This window comes from Haliaeetus leucocephalus, unplaced genomic scaffold, assembly GCF_000737465.1.
Source record: "Haliaeetus leucocephalus isolate CR32 unplaced genomic scaffold, Haliaeetus_leucocephalus-4.0 Scaffold162, whole genome shotgun sequence".
Lineage (NCBI taxonomy): Eukaryota > Metazoa > Chordata > Aves > Accipitriformes > Accipitridae > Haliaeetus > Haliaeetus leucocephalus.
Window position 1 is genome coordinate 10,623,972 of NW_010972598.1, and position 17,139 is coordinate 10,641,110.

Consider the following 17,139-nt stretch of genomic DNA (forward strand, 5'->3'; position numbering starts at 1 on the left):
CAGCCCGGACTGGGGGCGTCGAGGCCGGGAGGGGTGGGGTGGGGGGGCAGCAGGGCGAGGAGCTTTTTAAATAAGAAAGAAGCCAATCCCCGCGTCCCGGTAAGAGCTTCCTGTTGGGATTAGCGGGGCTGCCGGGCATGTGTGTGCTTTTTCTTCAGGAAATACCTTCGGAAAGCCCCGCTGGGGTCTCCAGGGCAACCGGCGGCCGTGGCCCCGCGCCCCCCGCCCGCATTGTCCCCGCGCCGCTTTGTTGGCCGCTTTATTGCCATCGCCAGCGCCGGCACAGCCCGCGGCTCCCGCCGCTCTGGGGGGGCTGCACGGCGGGTTCCTCCGCCGTCTGGGCTTTGGGGGGTGCCCAGGCTTTTTGGGGTGGGGGGGGGCTTAAGCCCAGGGCTTCTCAACCCAGGGCTGCTGCCCCTGGTCCCCTGGCATCGCCAGTGGGGGCCAGCCCCGGGGGAGTCGGTGACAGTTACGTGCGCTCGGTGACACTCTCCATGTGGTCGATGCTCGGCTCCGCTTTTGGTTCCATTTCAAAGCTGGAATAAAGTAATAACACCGGCGCGGGCTGCTCTGGCCGTTGCAGCGTGCGTGTACTTTTTGGGGGCTCGTTTCAAGCGGAGGCACAATCCGCCGGGACTGGAGTTGCCCCTCGCCTCGCCGAGGGCATCGGGGCTCCCCGTGAGCTGTGAGCGCTCCTGTCCCTATTGGGATAGGAAGGGACAGGGCTCTGCCCTGTGGGATCCGGACTGGGAAGCCGGTGCTACCTCCCCGGCGTCAAGAGTTTAAGTTAAAAAGGGAACAGCAGAGAGTTTAGATGTGCCAGACCTAACATGTGTTTTGCTGCTTTCTCCAGGCAAGCGAGCAGCAAGCGCTGCTGGTATTTTGTTTGCGCTCCTCGCTGTTGCCCTGTTTTGCTCAAAGGGGGCTGTAAGCACCCCTGCAGCTCCCGGCCGTGCTGCTGCAGCTTGGCTGGGGAGAGAAATTCCACCCACTCCGGGCACTGCCCAGCACCAGTCAACGTTTGCGTGATGGTGGGAGCAACCCGGGTGACTTCTCCAGAGCCTCGTCCTGCAGCGCAAGGGCAGGCAAGGGCCCGGGGAGGAGAGCCAAGCGTTTGTCTGGCTGATTAAACTTTTGCTAATGTGGCCTGCTCGGGGCTTGCTCGCGCCCTGATGGGAGCAGCCGGCCGGGCTGGCGGCACTGCGGAGGGGCTGCACCTGGTGCCTTGGTTTAGGTTACAGAAAAGCAGAACATGAGAAAGAGACGTTTCAGGCTGATGGAGTCCAGTGATCAAACGGGCTCACCCTAATTAACATACGTGGAGGGCATGCTGGTAACACGGCTCACGCCGCTGACTGCTCCCAGGCAAGGGGCAGCCCGGGATTGCGCTGATCCTGGTGCGCCCGCTGCAATCCCTGGTTTTACGCAGGGGCTGCATTTCCGAGAGGACTTCTGTGCATCAGCTGCCGTGCGAGCTGGGCTGCCATCCCAGCGGCCATGGCACTGTCTGCCTGCCAGGGTCGCCCCTCAGCAACATCGTCCAAACCCGTGTGCTGGCCCGGCCCCGCTCCAGCTCGGAGGGTGAGCTAACCTGGACATGCTCATTAGCCTGTGAATTCGTTTTCAGGCTGTTCCCACCATGCTGCGTTTTCCGCCTTATCCCTGAGTGCCAGAGATGTGCTTTGGGTTACCAAAGGGCAGGATCCTGCCTTGCCCTCTGCCTCCCCTCTCCCGTCCATCACACTCGATGCCTCCGCGCCTCCCTGGTCATGCTGTTAATGCAAAACAGCCTCTGACTCGGAGGGGCTGGCGGAGGGGGCTGCTGCCTTTGAAAGGCGATCTGGCCACACGCCGGTGGACCCCGGCCCCCGCCTGCCCGGGCTCTCCTTGGCACAGCAGAGCCTGCGGCTCGATGGCCTGAAGGAGCGGTGGCACTTGCATGGGGTTCCCGGGGACCTGTGCGATGCTGTGCCCATGGGAAGGGACCCGCCTGAGCCTGGGACGCTGCCTCCCCAAGCCCCAGCATCGGACTGGTGTGGCTCGAAGTTTTCCCTCCCTCCAAAGACCTTTTCTAGCCCCAGGCTGCCCACTCCCCAGTCTGCAGGTCCAGCCGAGAGGTGTTTGGGGAGCACAGGGCTGGCAGGAGCTTCCCTCCCTGCACCAGCATGGGCAGGTTTTTCCTACAGACCTTTCCAGGCGAGTTGATGGTGGCAGTTCCGTGGTGGTCCCTAGGGCAGGCTCGGTGAGGAGGTGACCTGTACGAGCTCTTGGACCACAGCGGTGTTTTGCTGGCTAGAACTGATCCTGGCCCAGCATCGGTTCAGTTGCAGCGTGGTGGGACCCCGCAGGTCCAGCAGCACCCAACGGACCTCGGCACCGTGGCTGTGGGACGCCGGACCCCAGACCAGCGCATGGCTCCTCGTGTGCTGGTGTGTGGGTGGCCAGGGCCAGGTGACAGGGACATTGAAGGACATTCGTGGGCGGTGGGGGTCCTTTGCAGCTCCAGCCACCTTCTGCAGGTTATTCTGTTCGATAAGAAATAAGTTTGTTGGTGCGTGGGGAAGGGCAGACCTGAACGAGATAAGGGCAGATACGGCTGTGGCTGCAGCTCTGTGTTTTATGTTGGTTTGGGTTTTCGTGGCTGTTTATCACTCGCTGACCTTGCTCTGTTTGAGAAGGGAGTCAGGACAGACAGGAGGACGTTGTGTTACCGAGTCCCGTGGTGTTCAGGCAGACAGCGACGGGACATCACTGCTGCATTGTGTGTGTTGGAAGATGCCTGTGACTAATCACTTGAAGCACACATCAGAGCTACTAGAAGTGCCCGTCCTGTGAGGCTGCGAGAGAAAACCAGGGGGGAAAACAGGATTGCAAAAGCATGACCCTTCCCCCGCCACCTAAGGGACTCCTACCAGTCTTCACCTTCCATGTTAAAATGCTATGTAACCTCTTACTGATGGATGTGGAGCCCTGGCTTTTGGTCAAGCGAAATTCTTCCCCAGCATGCTGTTTTCCTTCAAGTGCTAAGCAAAAGAAAAAGGAGAAACTCTGGAGCTGCTCGTAGATGTTTTCCCCATGAAGCTTCTCATCAGTACAAGGAAAAGTGGTCAGAAAGTGAAGTGCAGATCACGATGCGGTACATGAGAGTTTCTGAAGAGCTCAGCTTTCATTTCTGGCAGTACGGAGCTACTGGTGGGTCCTGGGAGGAGCGGTGCCTTGCTGACGGTCCCAGCCCTGCACTGCTCGCTGCCAGCCTGCGCTCCCTGCCTGCGCTGGCTCAGCTCAGGGGAATGTTTGACCAGGAGGGTTAAGTGCAGGCAGGGACACTGTGCCGGCTTTCGGCAGCTGATGGACCCAGGACAAGCTGCTCCGTGGCTGTTCAGGGGTGTGCGCAGAGGATGGGGGGAAGAGGTTGCACTTGCCTGGCACGGTGGGCACCAAGGGTGATAACGAGTGTTAGTTCTGCAGTGAGACAGCCCCTCCAACGTGTGCTCGGATGCTGTGGGCATTCGTAATCAGCTGCTATTTTGAAAATTGCTGTGCTCCTTGCCTGGGGGCTGCATGGGTCTCAAGGGAGAGCTGTGGCTTTGCTCTTGTCCCGGTGGCCAGAGTACAGTGCCTGCGGGCTGTGAGCCTGCTGAGCACCTTGGTCCTTGGGGGGAACAGCCCTCGAGCCACGGATCAGCTGAAGTTTGAACATTCCCAGACTGTTTCTGCAGGACTGGCTGCGCAGGGTTTGTTGGGATTTTCCAGCCCCCACTCTGGACCCCTCTGATACAGAGCAGTTGCTCTGTGGAGACCTTCAGCTGTGCCCCCGCAGCACCGTCGGCTCTTGCCCTCAGCCTGCCCGAAGCTGGCCCGCCACTGACCCGGAGGTACAGTGGAAATGCGGTGCTTCCTTTGGGATGCTGCCGAGCAGCTCTGGCCCCCGAGAGCAGCGTCCACAGCAGCACCGTGTGCCCCTTCGTGCTGCTCCTACGGCAGCGCTCAGGACCGAGAGCCGTGGACGCCAGCCCGTGGTGCTTGTTCTGGGATGATGCTCATGCTGCATCTGCCCCACGCTGTCGCAGGGAGCCCCAGCGCCTGCGGAGCTGCAGCAGCCTGACCCCTTCCTCGGGCTGTGAAATTTGAAGAGATGGTTTGAGAGCCGGACATCTGCACCGAGCCCAAGACCGAGAGAGCCACTCGCTCGAGGACGGAGCCATGTCTGCACTACCAGGGCCAGGAGAGACAAGATCACGTAGCAGCGGGATGGAGAGAAAGGATCTTTGTGCTCCTCACACAAATGTCGCATCGGGGAGCAGCTGCAGCTCTCCCTGCCTAGGGTCTCTGCGAACAGGAGCACCGTGGCCGGCACCTGTTTTGCCGGAGCTCCCCTGGGCTGACCTTTCCCAGCGATGCCGCTCTCGCAGACCCTCGCTCCCCTGCCTGCTGTCCTGCCGCAGCCCCCTCATCCCCCTGGCCTTCCTGCCCCTGCCCTGAAGCGCTCTAACCGGGGCGAGGGTCCTGGTGGCATGAGGACCCTCACCTGCTTTGCTGGCTGCCCGCTCACGGTGGTGGGGATCCCAGGACCCCTGCGCAGTGGCAGAGCCCAGCAGGGATTTGGGATGCTCCTGGGAGAGGCTGAATCCTGCCCAAGGAGCTGGCACTGCCCGAGATGTTTCAGGTTGCCCGTTTCCCCCCCATTTCAAAGCCCCTGCCGTGGCACGCTCCCTCTGGGCCGAACGGTGCTCAGTAAGAGACCGAGGGGTGCAGGAGTGCTTTTGAACTCCCCGGCCACCGAGCGGGTGCTACCGCAGAGGTGAAACGCTTGGAGCTGCTTGGGGTGCTCGCAGCCTCTGCCTCTGCCTCCCCTCTGCTCTGCAGCCGCCCCGGCTGCTGCCGCCGGCTCCCCTGCCCCGGGCTCACTGGGGCAGCCGGTCCTCGGTGCCGCAGCAGGAACATCCCAGCAGCGCATGTTGCCTCATTAACACAGAGCTGCGGCGGCAGCAGCAGCATGGTTTCCTTTGGTCTCTATTTCTTTTCTCCTTTTTTTTTTTTTTTTTCCTATTCTTCTCTCTCCTAACTCCTCCAGTTCTGCCCAAAGCAAAAATCGAAGTGGAGTCCTACTCGGCCCACCCCGGTGACCTCCTCCAGCTGCGCTGCCGGCTGAGGGATGACGTCCAGAGCATCAACTGGGTGCGCGACGGCGTCCAGCTGGCCGAGAACAACCGGACGCGCATTACCGGGGAGGAGGTAGAGGTCAGGGACGCGGTGCCCGAGGACTCAGGGCTCTATGCCTGCATGACCAACAGCCCCTCGGGAAGCGAGACCACCTACTTCTCCGTGAACGTCTCAGGTTCGTAGCGGCCCCGGGTGCGCAGGGAAGGGGCAGCCCCGGGGCCGGACTGCGGAGCAAGGAGCAGGCTACCTCCGCACGCCTTTGCATGCTTGCCGGCACGTGCACCGGCCACGCGCGGATCTGTCCGGCTGCGCGGTGAGTTTGGGGTGGACCTGCAATTTGGGGGTGCCCGGAGGAGTTATCGGTGCGGTGCGGTGACTTCCTACCTGCTGCAGTGCAGGGAGAAGCAGCTGGAGGTTGCCTATTTGTCTGCATGGGGCTGGGGGGGGGGGCTGCGGGGCTGCCCACGGGAGTGGGCACACGCTGGGCACGAGCCGAGGTCCACGTTGGCGTTGACGGAGCGTGTGGCCGGAGAAGAAGGAACGCTCGAGGTTGGGAGGTGTCCGCCGAGGCTTGGGGTGTCTCTGCACCCGCAGGGTCTTGGCTGCTGCCCCAGAGGGGTTGGTGGCACCAGGCACGGGGCGAGGAGCCGTGCTTGGACACGCGGTGTGGAGCTCTGAAATCACCTACTGCTCCACGATGTCCATGGGCTGTGAGCACTGGGATGGCAGGCACTGTCAGCCCTGGCCATGCTGGTGGGCATGCACGGCGTTCACCTGGGATCCCCTCACCTCCCCACCCTGCCCCGGCCGCCCCACTGGGCACAGTCCCGCACCACCAGCCCACGATGCTCCGGTCCCCAACTGGCCCCGCTTGGGAAGGGTCCATGCACGGTTGTTCAGCTGGGCTGTCTCTTCTCTTGCAGACGCGCTCCCCTCCGCGGAGGATGATGACGACGAAGACGATTCCTCTTCGGAGGAGAAGGAGGCAGATAACACCAAGCCGAACCGTACGTGCGAGATGGGTTTGCCCCTGGTGCTGCCCTGGCCTTTGCAGGGGGGGGCGAGGGGAAGCTGGGCACACTTGCAAGCATCTCCCAGGGATGGAGGAAGGGAAGCGAGGGTGGCCAGGGGCTCCCGCTCCAGCCCAGGGCACCCAGTGGTGGTGAGGGCTCGGTGTGGGGAGCAGCTCTGGGTGCACCCGGGTGAAGCAGCCTGGTCAGAGCAAGGGGAGGGTGCTGGCATGGCTACATCAGGGTAACTGCTGCTGCAGCCACGCATGCCAAGCGTGCACCTTGCAAAGAAAGGGCCCCGCAGGGCTGCTGTGACTCCTGGATAACACCCCATCTCTGGGAGCTCCCCTCCCTGCCAGAGCCAGACTCAGCTGCCCCCACCTCTCCAGCTTCCCAGCTCAGTCCTGCCCTGGGCACCCTGAGCAAAATTCCAGTGCTCCCTGTGGCAGAAGCCCCGGGGGGTTGGGCCGGGTGCCCCGCGCCAGCCAGCCATGCTGAGCCCCCCTGCTCTGCTCCCCAGAGGCCATCGCTCCCTACTGGACCTATCCCGAGAAGATGGAGAAGAAGCTCCACGCCGTCCCTGCCGCCAAAACGGTGAAATTCAAGTGTCCGTCAAGTGGGACGCCCAACCCCACGCTGCGCTGGCTGAAGAACGGCAAGGAGTTCAAACCCGACCACCGCATCGGGGGGTACAAGGTACCGGAGCCGGGGGGCTAGGGCGGTGCAGGGCAGCACCCTGTCGAGGCAGCCCCTGGCCCTGCCTGCGCCGATGCTGCGGGCAGCTGCCGTGGGGCTCAATCCGGCCGAGTGCAGGCTCTGTGCACCTCAAAGGCCCAGAGGGCTCGCTCTGGGGCGGCTTGGGGAGGGGGAGGACCGGGAAGGGGCTCTGCAGCTTAAGAGGCACCGAGCCCCCTGTCCGCGCAGCCCCCGGCGGGGGCAGATGGGCCCCTCTGACATTCCTGTTGCAAAATAGCCCTACGGCAGTGACCTGCTTCTGGGTCATGTTTGCACCAGCTCAACCTCTGGGGGAGGGGGTGGCGGACGAAGCCAGCCTGCCTTTGCCGGCTTCGCCTAATCCCCCCGCCGGGGAGAGGGGGTCTTGGCGTCCCCGACAGGCGCGGGGGCTCCCAGGGCTGGCTGGCAGCCGTGGGATTGCCAGGGTGGAGGAGCCCCTCCAGCGGACGGCAGGAGCTGTGCCAGCAGCCTGGGGGTACCAGCTTGGCAGGGAGGGTGCCCTGGCCCGCATACGGGGGCCACATTCGCTCCCTGAGCTGGGCAGGTGGCTGCAGCGCTGCTCGCCCAGCACCCACAGGAGGTCCAGGCTGTAGGGTGGGATGGGGGCTCAGCTTTTCTCTTCTCATGGCTCCGGTCCTGCAGTGGGGTTGCTGCTGCTGCAGAAGAGCCTCAGTGGTGGGACCAGCATGCCAGGACCCCCGAGCTTCCTCCCTTCCCAAAGGAGAGGGTGGACCACTCTTCTCCAGCATCTGGGGCTGCTATCGTGCTGGCAGCAGCTGCAGCCCAGGGACCTCTCCAGGTGACCCTACGAGGGAACACCACCCCTATTTTTCATCTCTCAGTTAGTTTTCTGGAGCAGGGCTGCAGCCTGCACAGGGCTCACACCCCTCGGTGGGTATCTCCCCCGGTGGGACCCCCAAGCCAGCCCAGCTGGGTGCTGTGGAGCCACGGCTTTGGGCACTCGCTCGCCACCCAGTCATGCACCGCGTTGCGCAAATGGGATCCAGCCGTGGTCCTGCGTGCCGTGGGCTCCAGCCAGGTGCCAGGGACACACAGCAGGAATGCGGCCACGTCACGGCTCTGGGCTCTGTGTAGCACGTCCCGGAGAGGGATGCGGGCTCACAGGCAAGGAGGAGAGGGGCTGCTGGCAGCACCGCGGCTCCCCGGACGGTGACAGCACGATGCCCTGGATAGCTAATGGGGCTGAAATGCAGGACTGTGGAAATAACCAGTTTCCAGTAGGGAGGAGGAATGCGGCCGTCCCGGCAGGGAGCAGGGCTTAGGGATGTCTTGCCAGGAGGAGCCACAGCCAGAGCTGGCAGCGGCAGGGGCTGGGCATAGGAAAGCCGTCCCTGTGCCCCGTGGCCAGGAGGGACCTGGGGAACGCTGGCAGCCCAGCTGAGCCGCCGGGACCCGTCCCAGATGAAACACGCCTGGGTCAGCAGCACCCACAGAGGTGCCCCGGGTGCATGGTGTAAAACGCTCAGGCTGTGCCCTGCCTGCTGACCGGCACGGTGACCTCTCGCCAGCGGGGCTGGCCGTGGGGAGCAGCGCGGGTCCGAGCCCCGGGGCCAGCCGGGGGAAGCAGCTCTTCCCGGACGGCAGCGGCAGGGGAACAATGCCGGTCTGTTCCCTCCGCACGCTGGGGCCAGCAGAGAGGGGTGTCCCTGCGCACCGGGCGAGCCCATCACGCTCAGCTCACAACATCTGCTTCTCGGCGCAGTTGGCTCCGTGGCGAGGCTGTCCTGGGACAGCTGGGAGCAATTACGGTCCCTCTGTAGGAAAGGGGAAAGGTGACCTCAAAGGGAGATTTATGTCCTGCCTGTACGGCGGGGGCCGGGGGGGCTGAGCCAGCTCTGACGTGAATGGGAACGAGGGCTCGTGTGCTCCAGCCCGACGGTGCTTCGCACGTAACAGGCTCTGTCGTCATCCCCGTGCCCCCAGGTCCGCTACGCAACCTGGAGCATCATCATGGATTCGGTGGTGCCGTCCGATAAGGGCAACTACACGTGCATCGTGGAGAACAAATACGGGAGCATCAACCACACCTACCAGCTGGATGTCGTGGGTGAGGAGCGTGGGGCTGGGAGGGCTAACCCTGGGTCCCCGTCCATCCCACCCTCCCCGAGCAGAAACGGGTGCTGCACCCTGCAAAGATGGGGATGGGGAACGCTCACGGGGACGGGGCACGCTCGCCGTCCCCGCGGCCGCCCGCCCCGGTGCGCACCTCTGTGGCACAGCGGGTCCGCGAGGAGGCGAGGCGGAAGGTTCACCTCAACCCGTTCTGGGGATTTTTAATTGTGGTGGAAATAATTTCATAGACCAGACAGAAACTTTTTCTAATCGCCTTATTAGCCATAATTCCCAGCTGGGAAGGCTGGTCTGAGCAGTTCCACATGTGGAGCTGCTCTAAATGCCAGTAAATGAACCATTAAAAATGTGATTTAATTTGATTACACTGAGCAAACTGAAGGGAACAGTCAGCGAGGTGAACAAAGGGGTTTGTTAATGCTGACTCACCACAGTGGCAGCCGCTTTGTTAACGGCCGGGGCCCTCGTTAGGTTTGTTTGACCTCTGACCCCGCCGAATAGGTACTGATGTCCCCGTCCCCGCGCAGGGATTTCACCTGTCCCTGTCCCCAGCCCCTCCTGGCTGCTCTCACCCCACTGCGGGGGGAGGCCGCCGGGGAAGGGGATGCCATGGCTTTGCTGGGTGCATCAGTGCCCACCCCAGCCGGGGGTCCTCGTGCATCGGGGGGACCACAGGGTGCACCCCTAGGCAAAGCAGGTGCTTCCCCATGGGCGGGTGGCGGAGCACCCCGATCCCCATCGTAAGGTGCCCCGTCTCCCCGGGTCCTGCAGAGCGGTCCCCGCACCGGCCCATCCTGCAGGCAGGGCTGCCTGCTAACAAGACGGTAGCCCTGGGCAGCAACGTGGAGTTCGTCTGCAAAGTCTACAGCGATCCCCAGCCCCACATCCAGTGGCTGAAGCACATCGAGGTGAACGGCAGCAAGATCGGCCCCGACAACCTGCCCTACGTGCAGATCCTGAAGGTAAAGCCGCACGCCGGGCTGCTCCAAACCCGCATCCCCGCAGGTTTGCCCGTCCCGTGGGGCAGGAGCGGGGCAGTGGGAGCCGTGCGGGATGGTGGCCACGCTGCCTGGTGGGTGAGAGGAGCCACCCGCGGCTGGGACCACCGGCTGGCAGCCCCAGAACCGTCACCAGCCTGCCCAGCTCGGCGCTGGGGTGTCCTGGAGGAGTACGGGCTGAGAGGTGGGCAGGGAGGGCTGCCCGGCTCCTCGGCTGCGTAACGGGGAGCGCAATCCCTTGGAAGCCCTAAAGGCACACGCCGTGGGGCTGGTTGGGGCTAGCCCGGAGAGCGAGAATGGCGCTGGAGGTGGGGAGCTGAGCCCCTGATCTGTCCCAGCACAAGCAGCTCCCTCTGCACACACCAGCGGTCCTGCTCCCAGCGAGCAAACCAGCTGCTGTGCAAACTCCCGAAGCTCGCAGCCGTCCCCAGCCGTGCTCCTGGCCGGCTTGCAGGATTACAGCCCCATGACTGTCTGCCCCTGTCTCCCGTGACCCCCATCCCCGTGCACAGCCCCATCCCTCCCACCCGGCAGCGGGTACCAGGGGGGGGAGCAGCCCCCCGCGCCGGCAGAGCCGGTGCTGATGCTCCGGGCGCTGCCCGTTTCTGACCGCGTCAATGTGACTCCATGTTGTTGGTCTGTTCCAGCACTCGGGGATTAATAGCTCTGATGCGGAGGTGCTGACCCTGTATAATGTGACAGAGGCGGAGAGCGGGGAGTATGTTTGTAAGGTTTCCAATTATATTGGCGAGGCCAACCAGTCTGCGTGGCTCACTGTCACCAGACCTCTGGCAAAAGGTAATCGGAAGAACGCCCGGCGGGGTGTTTCCTCGGACCGTCAGTCCCCGGCGGTGGAAAACAAAACTCTGGGCTCTCTTGTTTCTGCTGTGTTTCTGGTGCGACAAGCCATGGAAAAATACTCAGCGGGGCCGGCTAGGTTTTGTCCTCTGTGTGTGTGTCCCCCGATGTTTCCCCTGTGTGCTTCCCACCCTGTCACGCAGACACCAGGACTGCCTGGGTACCTGGTGGGTCCGGCACCACCAAACCCGGGTCCCTGCGGGTGCTGCCATCGGGCCAGCCCGCACCTTCGCACCTAGCCCGGGCACCCCATCTGCACATGGCTGGGGACGACACGGTGCTGCATCCCCCATCTGTGCTGCCCTCCTGTCTCCAGCCTCCCGTCTCCGTCCTCGTGCCTCCCCGTGTCGTGCAAGTCAACCTGCCGGCTCTGCCTGAGGTTTATTTTTCCATGTAGCCCATTGCCAGCATGTTCAGATGGGCAGGACACTCCGTTTGGTGAAGGGTTTTTAACCAGCATCTCCTTAGGTCCGCCTGGATGAGTGGTCATCCTGAGGGTCTCTCTAGCAGGTCTGCAGTGGTCTCTGTCTGCTCCCCGGGGGTCTGGCAAATGAGACTGGGCTCTCCCTCCTCTCTGGCCTCCTTCCCAGAAGATCTCATGTCGTTTGCTTCTCCGTTTTTTGCTTCCATTTTTCCTTCTAGACGGCTGGCGTTAACACAACAGACAAAGAAATGGAAGTCCTTCACTTAAGGAATGTCTCATTTGAGGATGCTGGGGAGTATACATGTTTGGCGGGTAATTCTATTGGGATCTCCCATCACTCTGCATGGTTGACAGTTCTCGAAGGTATATACTCCTCTTCCTCTCCCTTTCCTCCCTCCTTTCCAATGTATGCATTGTGGTCCGGGAGAGAGCGCTTCCTAGCCCCTGCCCACCCGCTGCTGGTTAGCTTGCAGCAGGAGATCTGCAGGGCTGCTCTCAGCAGCCGGAGTGGGATGGAGCACACGTCCCCCCGCTGTGTGCCCCCCTTTCAGCCCCCGATTGGGGTCTGCCCCCCCATCGCTCTCTCCCTGGCCCAGGCAATGCATACCCAGGGGAATTTAACCAGGGGCTGCTCCGCTGGAGCAGGATGGTCCTGCACCCCGGGGCAAGGCCAGCGCTGCCTGCGCAGGGGGGCATGGAGCACCCAGGCAGCAGCGGGATTTGGGGGGGGTGCTGGCAGCGCTGCCTGCCGGCCGGGGAGCTGGCCTTGCCCTGCGGCACAGGACCCGTGCCGGGGCTGTGTGTCGCTTCTGCTGTGCTGCCGGGGACGGCTGCCCCAGTCCCCATTGATGCTGCTCCTCGGGCATCAATGCTGCACGGACCAAAGCCTGATAACAGCAGCCGGGAAAGTTTTTGGGGTGCTGTGTGGTTGTTGCTTTCCAGTCAAAAACTTTCCCCGTTACCAGTCGCTGCTTTATCAGCCGGGTGTGCTCGGAGGTGGGACAGAAATCTTTGACTCCCTCTTACACCTCTCTCTGAGGCTCTGTTCTTTGGGGGGGGTCAGGTTGGGAGTGCTGCCGAGGGGGGTGCAACGGCAGCTCCCATCCTGCCAGATTCACCACGGTTTGCAGCCACACTGGACTGTGCCGCTGTGCTCTGAGCTGTTCACGGCACTGACACCTCCTCTGCCACCGGCGGCCACCAAAGCGGGGTCTGCTCCGCAGCACGGCGGGGACGGGACCCTCCTCCCCGCCAGGCCAGGGGTCCCACGGCAGATCCCTGCCACTGGAAGTGCTTCTGGCTGCTCTACCCCGAGCTCTCCCCGGTCGTTATCAGTAACGCCTGGACTCCTACAGCCCCGGGCACTGCTGGACAGCCCCCACCATCCCACCATCCTCAGGATAGCCCCCAGACCCCGAGAGACTTGCAGCTCCGAGTGCGGGCAGAACATAGCAGCTGGGAAGGGGACCCATCCCTGGGGGTGCCCCGTCCCTGCAGCGTGGTATAGGCGAGCAACCCCAGGCCCCAGGCGAGGGACACGGGCCATGTGCCCCCCACTTCACGCCTTTCTCAGTTGACCCCTTCCTAGCCCAGGGCCCCATCCCGCCCCAGTCGCGTGCCTGCGGATGCGGCGGAGTCGTTCCACGGCCGCGGGGGTGAGGAACCCGGGGGTCCCCGCACGCCTTCCCCACCAGGGTGGGTGGGCAGCCCCCCTGGTCCTTGCCGCCTGCTGCACTGAGGCCTCTGGCTATGCAGAGCGTGTCCCCGCCGAGCATGGGGAGGAGCCGGGGGGGCTTCCCCCAGCACCGCTCCGCTCCTGGCTCCTTGGTGGGCTCACAGGTGCTAACGCCCTGTTCATGCCGACCCAGCTATTGAAGACACCCCGGCCATGATGACATCCCCCCTCTACCTGGAGATCATCATTTACTGCACTGGGGCCTTCCTCATCTCCTGCATGGTGGTGACCGTCATCATCTACAAGATGAAGAGCACCACCAAGAAGACGGACTTCAACAGCCAGCTGGCCGTGCACAAGCTGGCCAAGAGCATTCCCCTGCGCAGACAGGTAACAGAAAGTAGAGAGGGGGTTTGTTTGCACCTACTGCCCCTCCTGGGAGACCTGTCCTTCCTGGGGGGGGAGGTTCTGGATGAGGATGGATGGGGGGGAGACCCAGGACCATCTTGCCCTGCTGCACATGCAACCCTCTCCAGCCTTGTGCCCGGCCATGGCACGGCGTGGGGACCGTCCGTGGGCTCTGCCCCAGACTGGCAGCACAGCGAGCAGGGGGGGTTGCACAGCCCCTCCTCGCCCCCAGCTCGGCACAGCTCAGCGGGGGTGATAAGGAGGACCAGAAGGATTTACAGCAATTTAAATTTTCGAGCAGAAGAGCGTGTTTTACACACTGAGGAGAGAGGACTCCCAGGCTGTATATTTTGTGGTATCAGCGTGCCAGGAATTAATTAAAAACCACTTAGTCCAGGTCCAACGTGGAAGCAGCACTGACGGGGCCCCATGCCTGCAGGCAGAGGGGGCTGCAGGCAGGGTCGGGGCGTGAAGGCTCCTGGTCAGCATCTCCCTCCCGGTGGGGGCAGCCGGCCGTGGCCCCCGGCGCTGCATGAAGGTAACCCACGGTCCCCACTGCAGGTGTCGGCCGACTCCAGCTCCTCCATGAACTCGGGCGTGATGCTGGTCCGACCCTCGCGGCTCTCCTCCAGCGGCACCCCCATGCTGGCCGGCGTCTCTGAGTACGAGCTCCCCGAGGATCCACGGTGGGAATTACCCCGGGACAGGTGAGGTCCCATCCCCGCTGCGTGCGCTCTGCCCTGGGGACGAGCTGCTGGAGCAGCCGGGGTGGGAGCGTGGTGGCACTGCTGATGCCATTTGCCAATGCCGGTGACCAACTGGCTTCCCCCCCGTGGCCGCGGGCCCCCGCGTCAGGGTCTGTCCTCCCACCAGGCTGATTCTGGGCAAGCCCCTGGGAGAAGGGTGCTTCGGGCAGGTGGTGCTGGCAGAAGCCATCGGCCTCGACAAGGACAAGCCAAACCGCGTGACCAAGGTGGCGGTGAAGATGCTCAAGTGTAAGTGGTGGCGAGAAGGGGGGGTCCCGGCACGATGCCACAGTCCTGGCTGGGGCCGGGTGTGTGCAATGTGTGGGGGGGACCCAGCCTGGCCCCCCCACCCCGACCGCTGCCTTCTCTGCCGCTTTAGCCGACGCCACGGAGAAGGACTTGTCCGACCTCATCTCTGAAATGGAGATGATGAAGATGATCGGCAAGCACAAGAACATCATCAACCTGCTGGGAGCCTGCACGCAGGACGGTGAGGGCGCGCGAGCGGGGAGGGGGTGTCCCCTCTGCTGCCCCTCCGGCTGCCATCCGTGTGCCAGGAGGGGGCTGACCCTGCACCCGTGGGGTCGGGAGTCCCCGCTCCGTGGTCCAACCGCTCATCCCGCCGTCCCTGCAGGACCCCTCTACGTGATCGTGGAGTACGCCAGCAAGGGCAACCTGCGGGAGTACCTGCAAGCCCGGCGGCCCCCCGGCATGGAGTACTGCTACAACCCTACCCGCGTCCCCGAGGAGCAGCTCTCCTTCAAGGACTTGGTCTCCTGCGCCTACCAGGTGGCCCGAGGCATGGAGTACCTGGCCTCCAAGAAGGTGAGGAGCTCCCGGGGGGCCGTGGTGGGATGGGAAGCCCGGCGGCTGGGCTTGGGGGGGATGTACCCTTCCCTCCCAGCCCGTTTCATCGTGGGGAACCATCCGGGGGCTTTGGGGACCACCTGACGGCCCCGCGCTCGGTCAGTGCATCCACAGGGACCTGGCGGCCAGGAACGTCCTGGTGACCGAGGACAATGTGATGAAGATCGCTGACTTCGGTCTGGCTCGCGACATCCACCACATAGATTACTACAAGAAGACGACAAACGTGAGTGGTGGGCGAGGGGCTTCGCTGGGGTGGGCGAGGGCAGCACCACGCTTCTTGCCGGGGATGCCCCAACCCGTGCTGGTGATGCCACGGGTGTGCAGGGCTGCCCTGGCCAGATCGTCCGCTCCCTGGTGCCGGCACGGAGCTGATGTGGGGCTTTTCTGTGTCCCAGGGTCGTCTGCCGGTGAAGTGGATGGCCCCAGAGGCTCTGTTCGACCGAATATACACTCACCAGAGCGACGTGTGAGTAGCAGCCGCGGGACGCGTGCTGCCTGCCCAGCTTTGCCAGCGGTGGGCTGCGGCGAGGGGAGACAGGGCAGCCAGAACTGCCGGTGCAGGGGAAACCCTCGCTCGTCTGCTGGGTGCTCTGCTGTGAGCTGGGGGACGTGGCCCTTCTTGGCCACCCCATCCAGCAACGCTCTTGCTGCCTGCATCGCTGCCTGCATGTCGCAGCATCCTGCTGAGGTTGTGTCCCACCCTGCCGCAGCTCGCGTAGCAGCGCCCGCTGGTGAACACGATATGTACCATGGCAAAGTGCACCAGATGTGATTCGTCTTCATTTAATGAAAATATAATTAGCGTCAGCAGACAAAATATTTTGAATCCAAATTATATTTGGCGCTGGGACTCGTTTGTCTTGCAGAGCGGATCAAAGCTCTTAGTGCTTGTCCCTCCCAGCAAACGAACTTCTAACTGTACCCAAAGCTTTGAAGTGGGGGCGTCAGCTCCACGGGAGCCGGGTGCCCCAGCGTCTGCCCTGTGTTTGCCCCGGGCAGGTGGTCCTTCGGCGTGCTGCTGTGGGAGATCTTCACGCTGGGCGGCTCGCCCTACCCCGGCGTGCCGGTTGAGGAGCTCTTCAAGCTGCTGAAGGAAGGTCACAGGATGGACAAGCCCAGCAACTGCACCAACGAGCTGTGAGTGCAGCGCTCGACCGGGAAAGAGGGGGATGCTGGCACTCCAATTCCCCCCGCTCAGCCGGGGATGGGCACCGCTTCCCCTCCCTGCACCCCCAGAGCTGGGGCTGCGGCGGCAGCGCGGGGTCGGGACCCCCCCGGGTGCGACCGCCCGGCCCAGGGTGCAGGCAGGTGCAGGGTGGAGGGACAGGCAGATGTTCAGTTACTTTCCCAGCAGTTCCCAGCCCTGCAAAAACATCAGCTCAATCTGTTTGCAATAATCAACATCTCCCTTCGTTATTTCTCGGCAGGAGTGAATCCTAGGATGACCCCAGAGCAGGCACTAGCTTAGCTCCCCGTACATCCTCCTCCCGAAACAGCCCCGTGTCCTTTCCAGCGCCCGGGAGGGCGGGTGGGGAGTTCCCTTCCACGCAGGGGATTAGCCCTGAATCCACGGAATAGCGTCTTTGCTGGCCACGGGTCCCAGCCAGAGTGCCGGCAGCCGTCCCTGGGTGCTGCTCCGCTCCTGTGGGTGGGGGGTCAGGGAGCTCCGGCTCAGCCCTCGCCTCCCCTCCGCCCTCCCAGGTACATGATGATGCGGGATTGCTGGCACGCCGTCCCCTCCCAGAGACCCACCTTCAAGCAGCTGGTGGAAGACCTGGATAGGATCGTGGCCATGACCTCCAACCAGGTAGGAGAGGCAGCACCCACGAGCCCCCACCTGCACCCACCCTGCCTGGGGCTGGCACTCCCCGGGGGATGCCCGGTCCCCTCCTGAGCCCATCCTCGGGGTTCATCCCTCCCAGGAGTACCTGGACCTCTCCATGCCGCTGGATCAGTATTCTCCCGGCTTCCCGGACACCCGCAGCTCCACCTGCTCCTCGGGAGAGGACTCTGTTTTTTCTCACGACCCTCTTCCGGACGAGCCGTGTCTTCCCAAGTTCCCCCCTCAGCACACCAACGGTGGACTGAAGCGACACTGAGGGTGGCACTGCTAGCAGGGACTGCCATGCCATGCCGTGCCGTGCCGTGCCGTGCCGTGCCC

General features: G+C 63.4%; 1 protein-coding gene across 1 annotated transcript in view; it reads left to right on the forward strand.

Annotated features, from left to right (window-relative positions):
• Positions 1 to 17,077, forward strand: part of FGFR1 (fibroblast growth factor receptor 1) — a 22,178-nt gene extending 5,101 nt beyond the window's left edge. Inside the window, exons 2-17 of the mRNA XM_010562745.1 lie at positions 5,075 to 5,338; positions 6,087 to 6,170; positions 6,694 to 6,869; positions 8,853 to 8,976; positions 9,771 to 9,961; positions 11,498 to 11,642; positions 13,148 to 13,365; positions 13,924 to 14,069; positions 14,236 to 14,357; positions 14,488 to 14,598; positions 14,743 to 14,933; positions 15,079 to 15,201; positions 15,374 to 15,444; positions 15,978 to 16,115; positions 16,680 to 16,785; positions 16,901 to 17,077. Coding sequence (XP_010561047.1) covers positions 5,075 to 5,338; positions 6,087 to 6,170; positions 6,694 to 6,869; positions 8,853 to 8,976; positions 9,771 to 9,961; positions 11,498 to 11,642; positions 13,148 to 13,365; positions 13,924 to 14,069; positions 14,236 to 14,357; positions 14,488 to 14,598; positions 14,743 to 14,933; positions 15,079 to 15,201; positions 15,374 to 15,444; positions 15,978 to 16,115; positions 16,680 to 16,785; positions 16,901 to 17,077 — 2,387 coding nt within the window. The remainder of the gene's footprint in view (positions 1 to 5,074; positions 5,339 to 6,086; positions 6,171 to 6,693; positions 6,870 to 8,852; positions 8,977 to 9,770; positions 9,962 to 11,497; positions 11,643 to 13,147; positions 13,366 to 13,923; positions 14,070 to 14,235; positions 14,358 to 14,487; positions 14,599 to 14,742; positions 14,934 to 15,078; positions 15,202 to 15,373; positions 15,445 to 15,977; positions 16,116 to 16,679; positions 16,786 to 16,900) is intronic.
• The last annotated feature ends 62 nt before the right edge of the window (positions 17,078 to 17,139 follow it).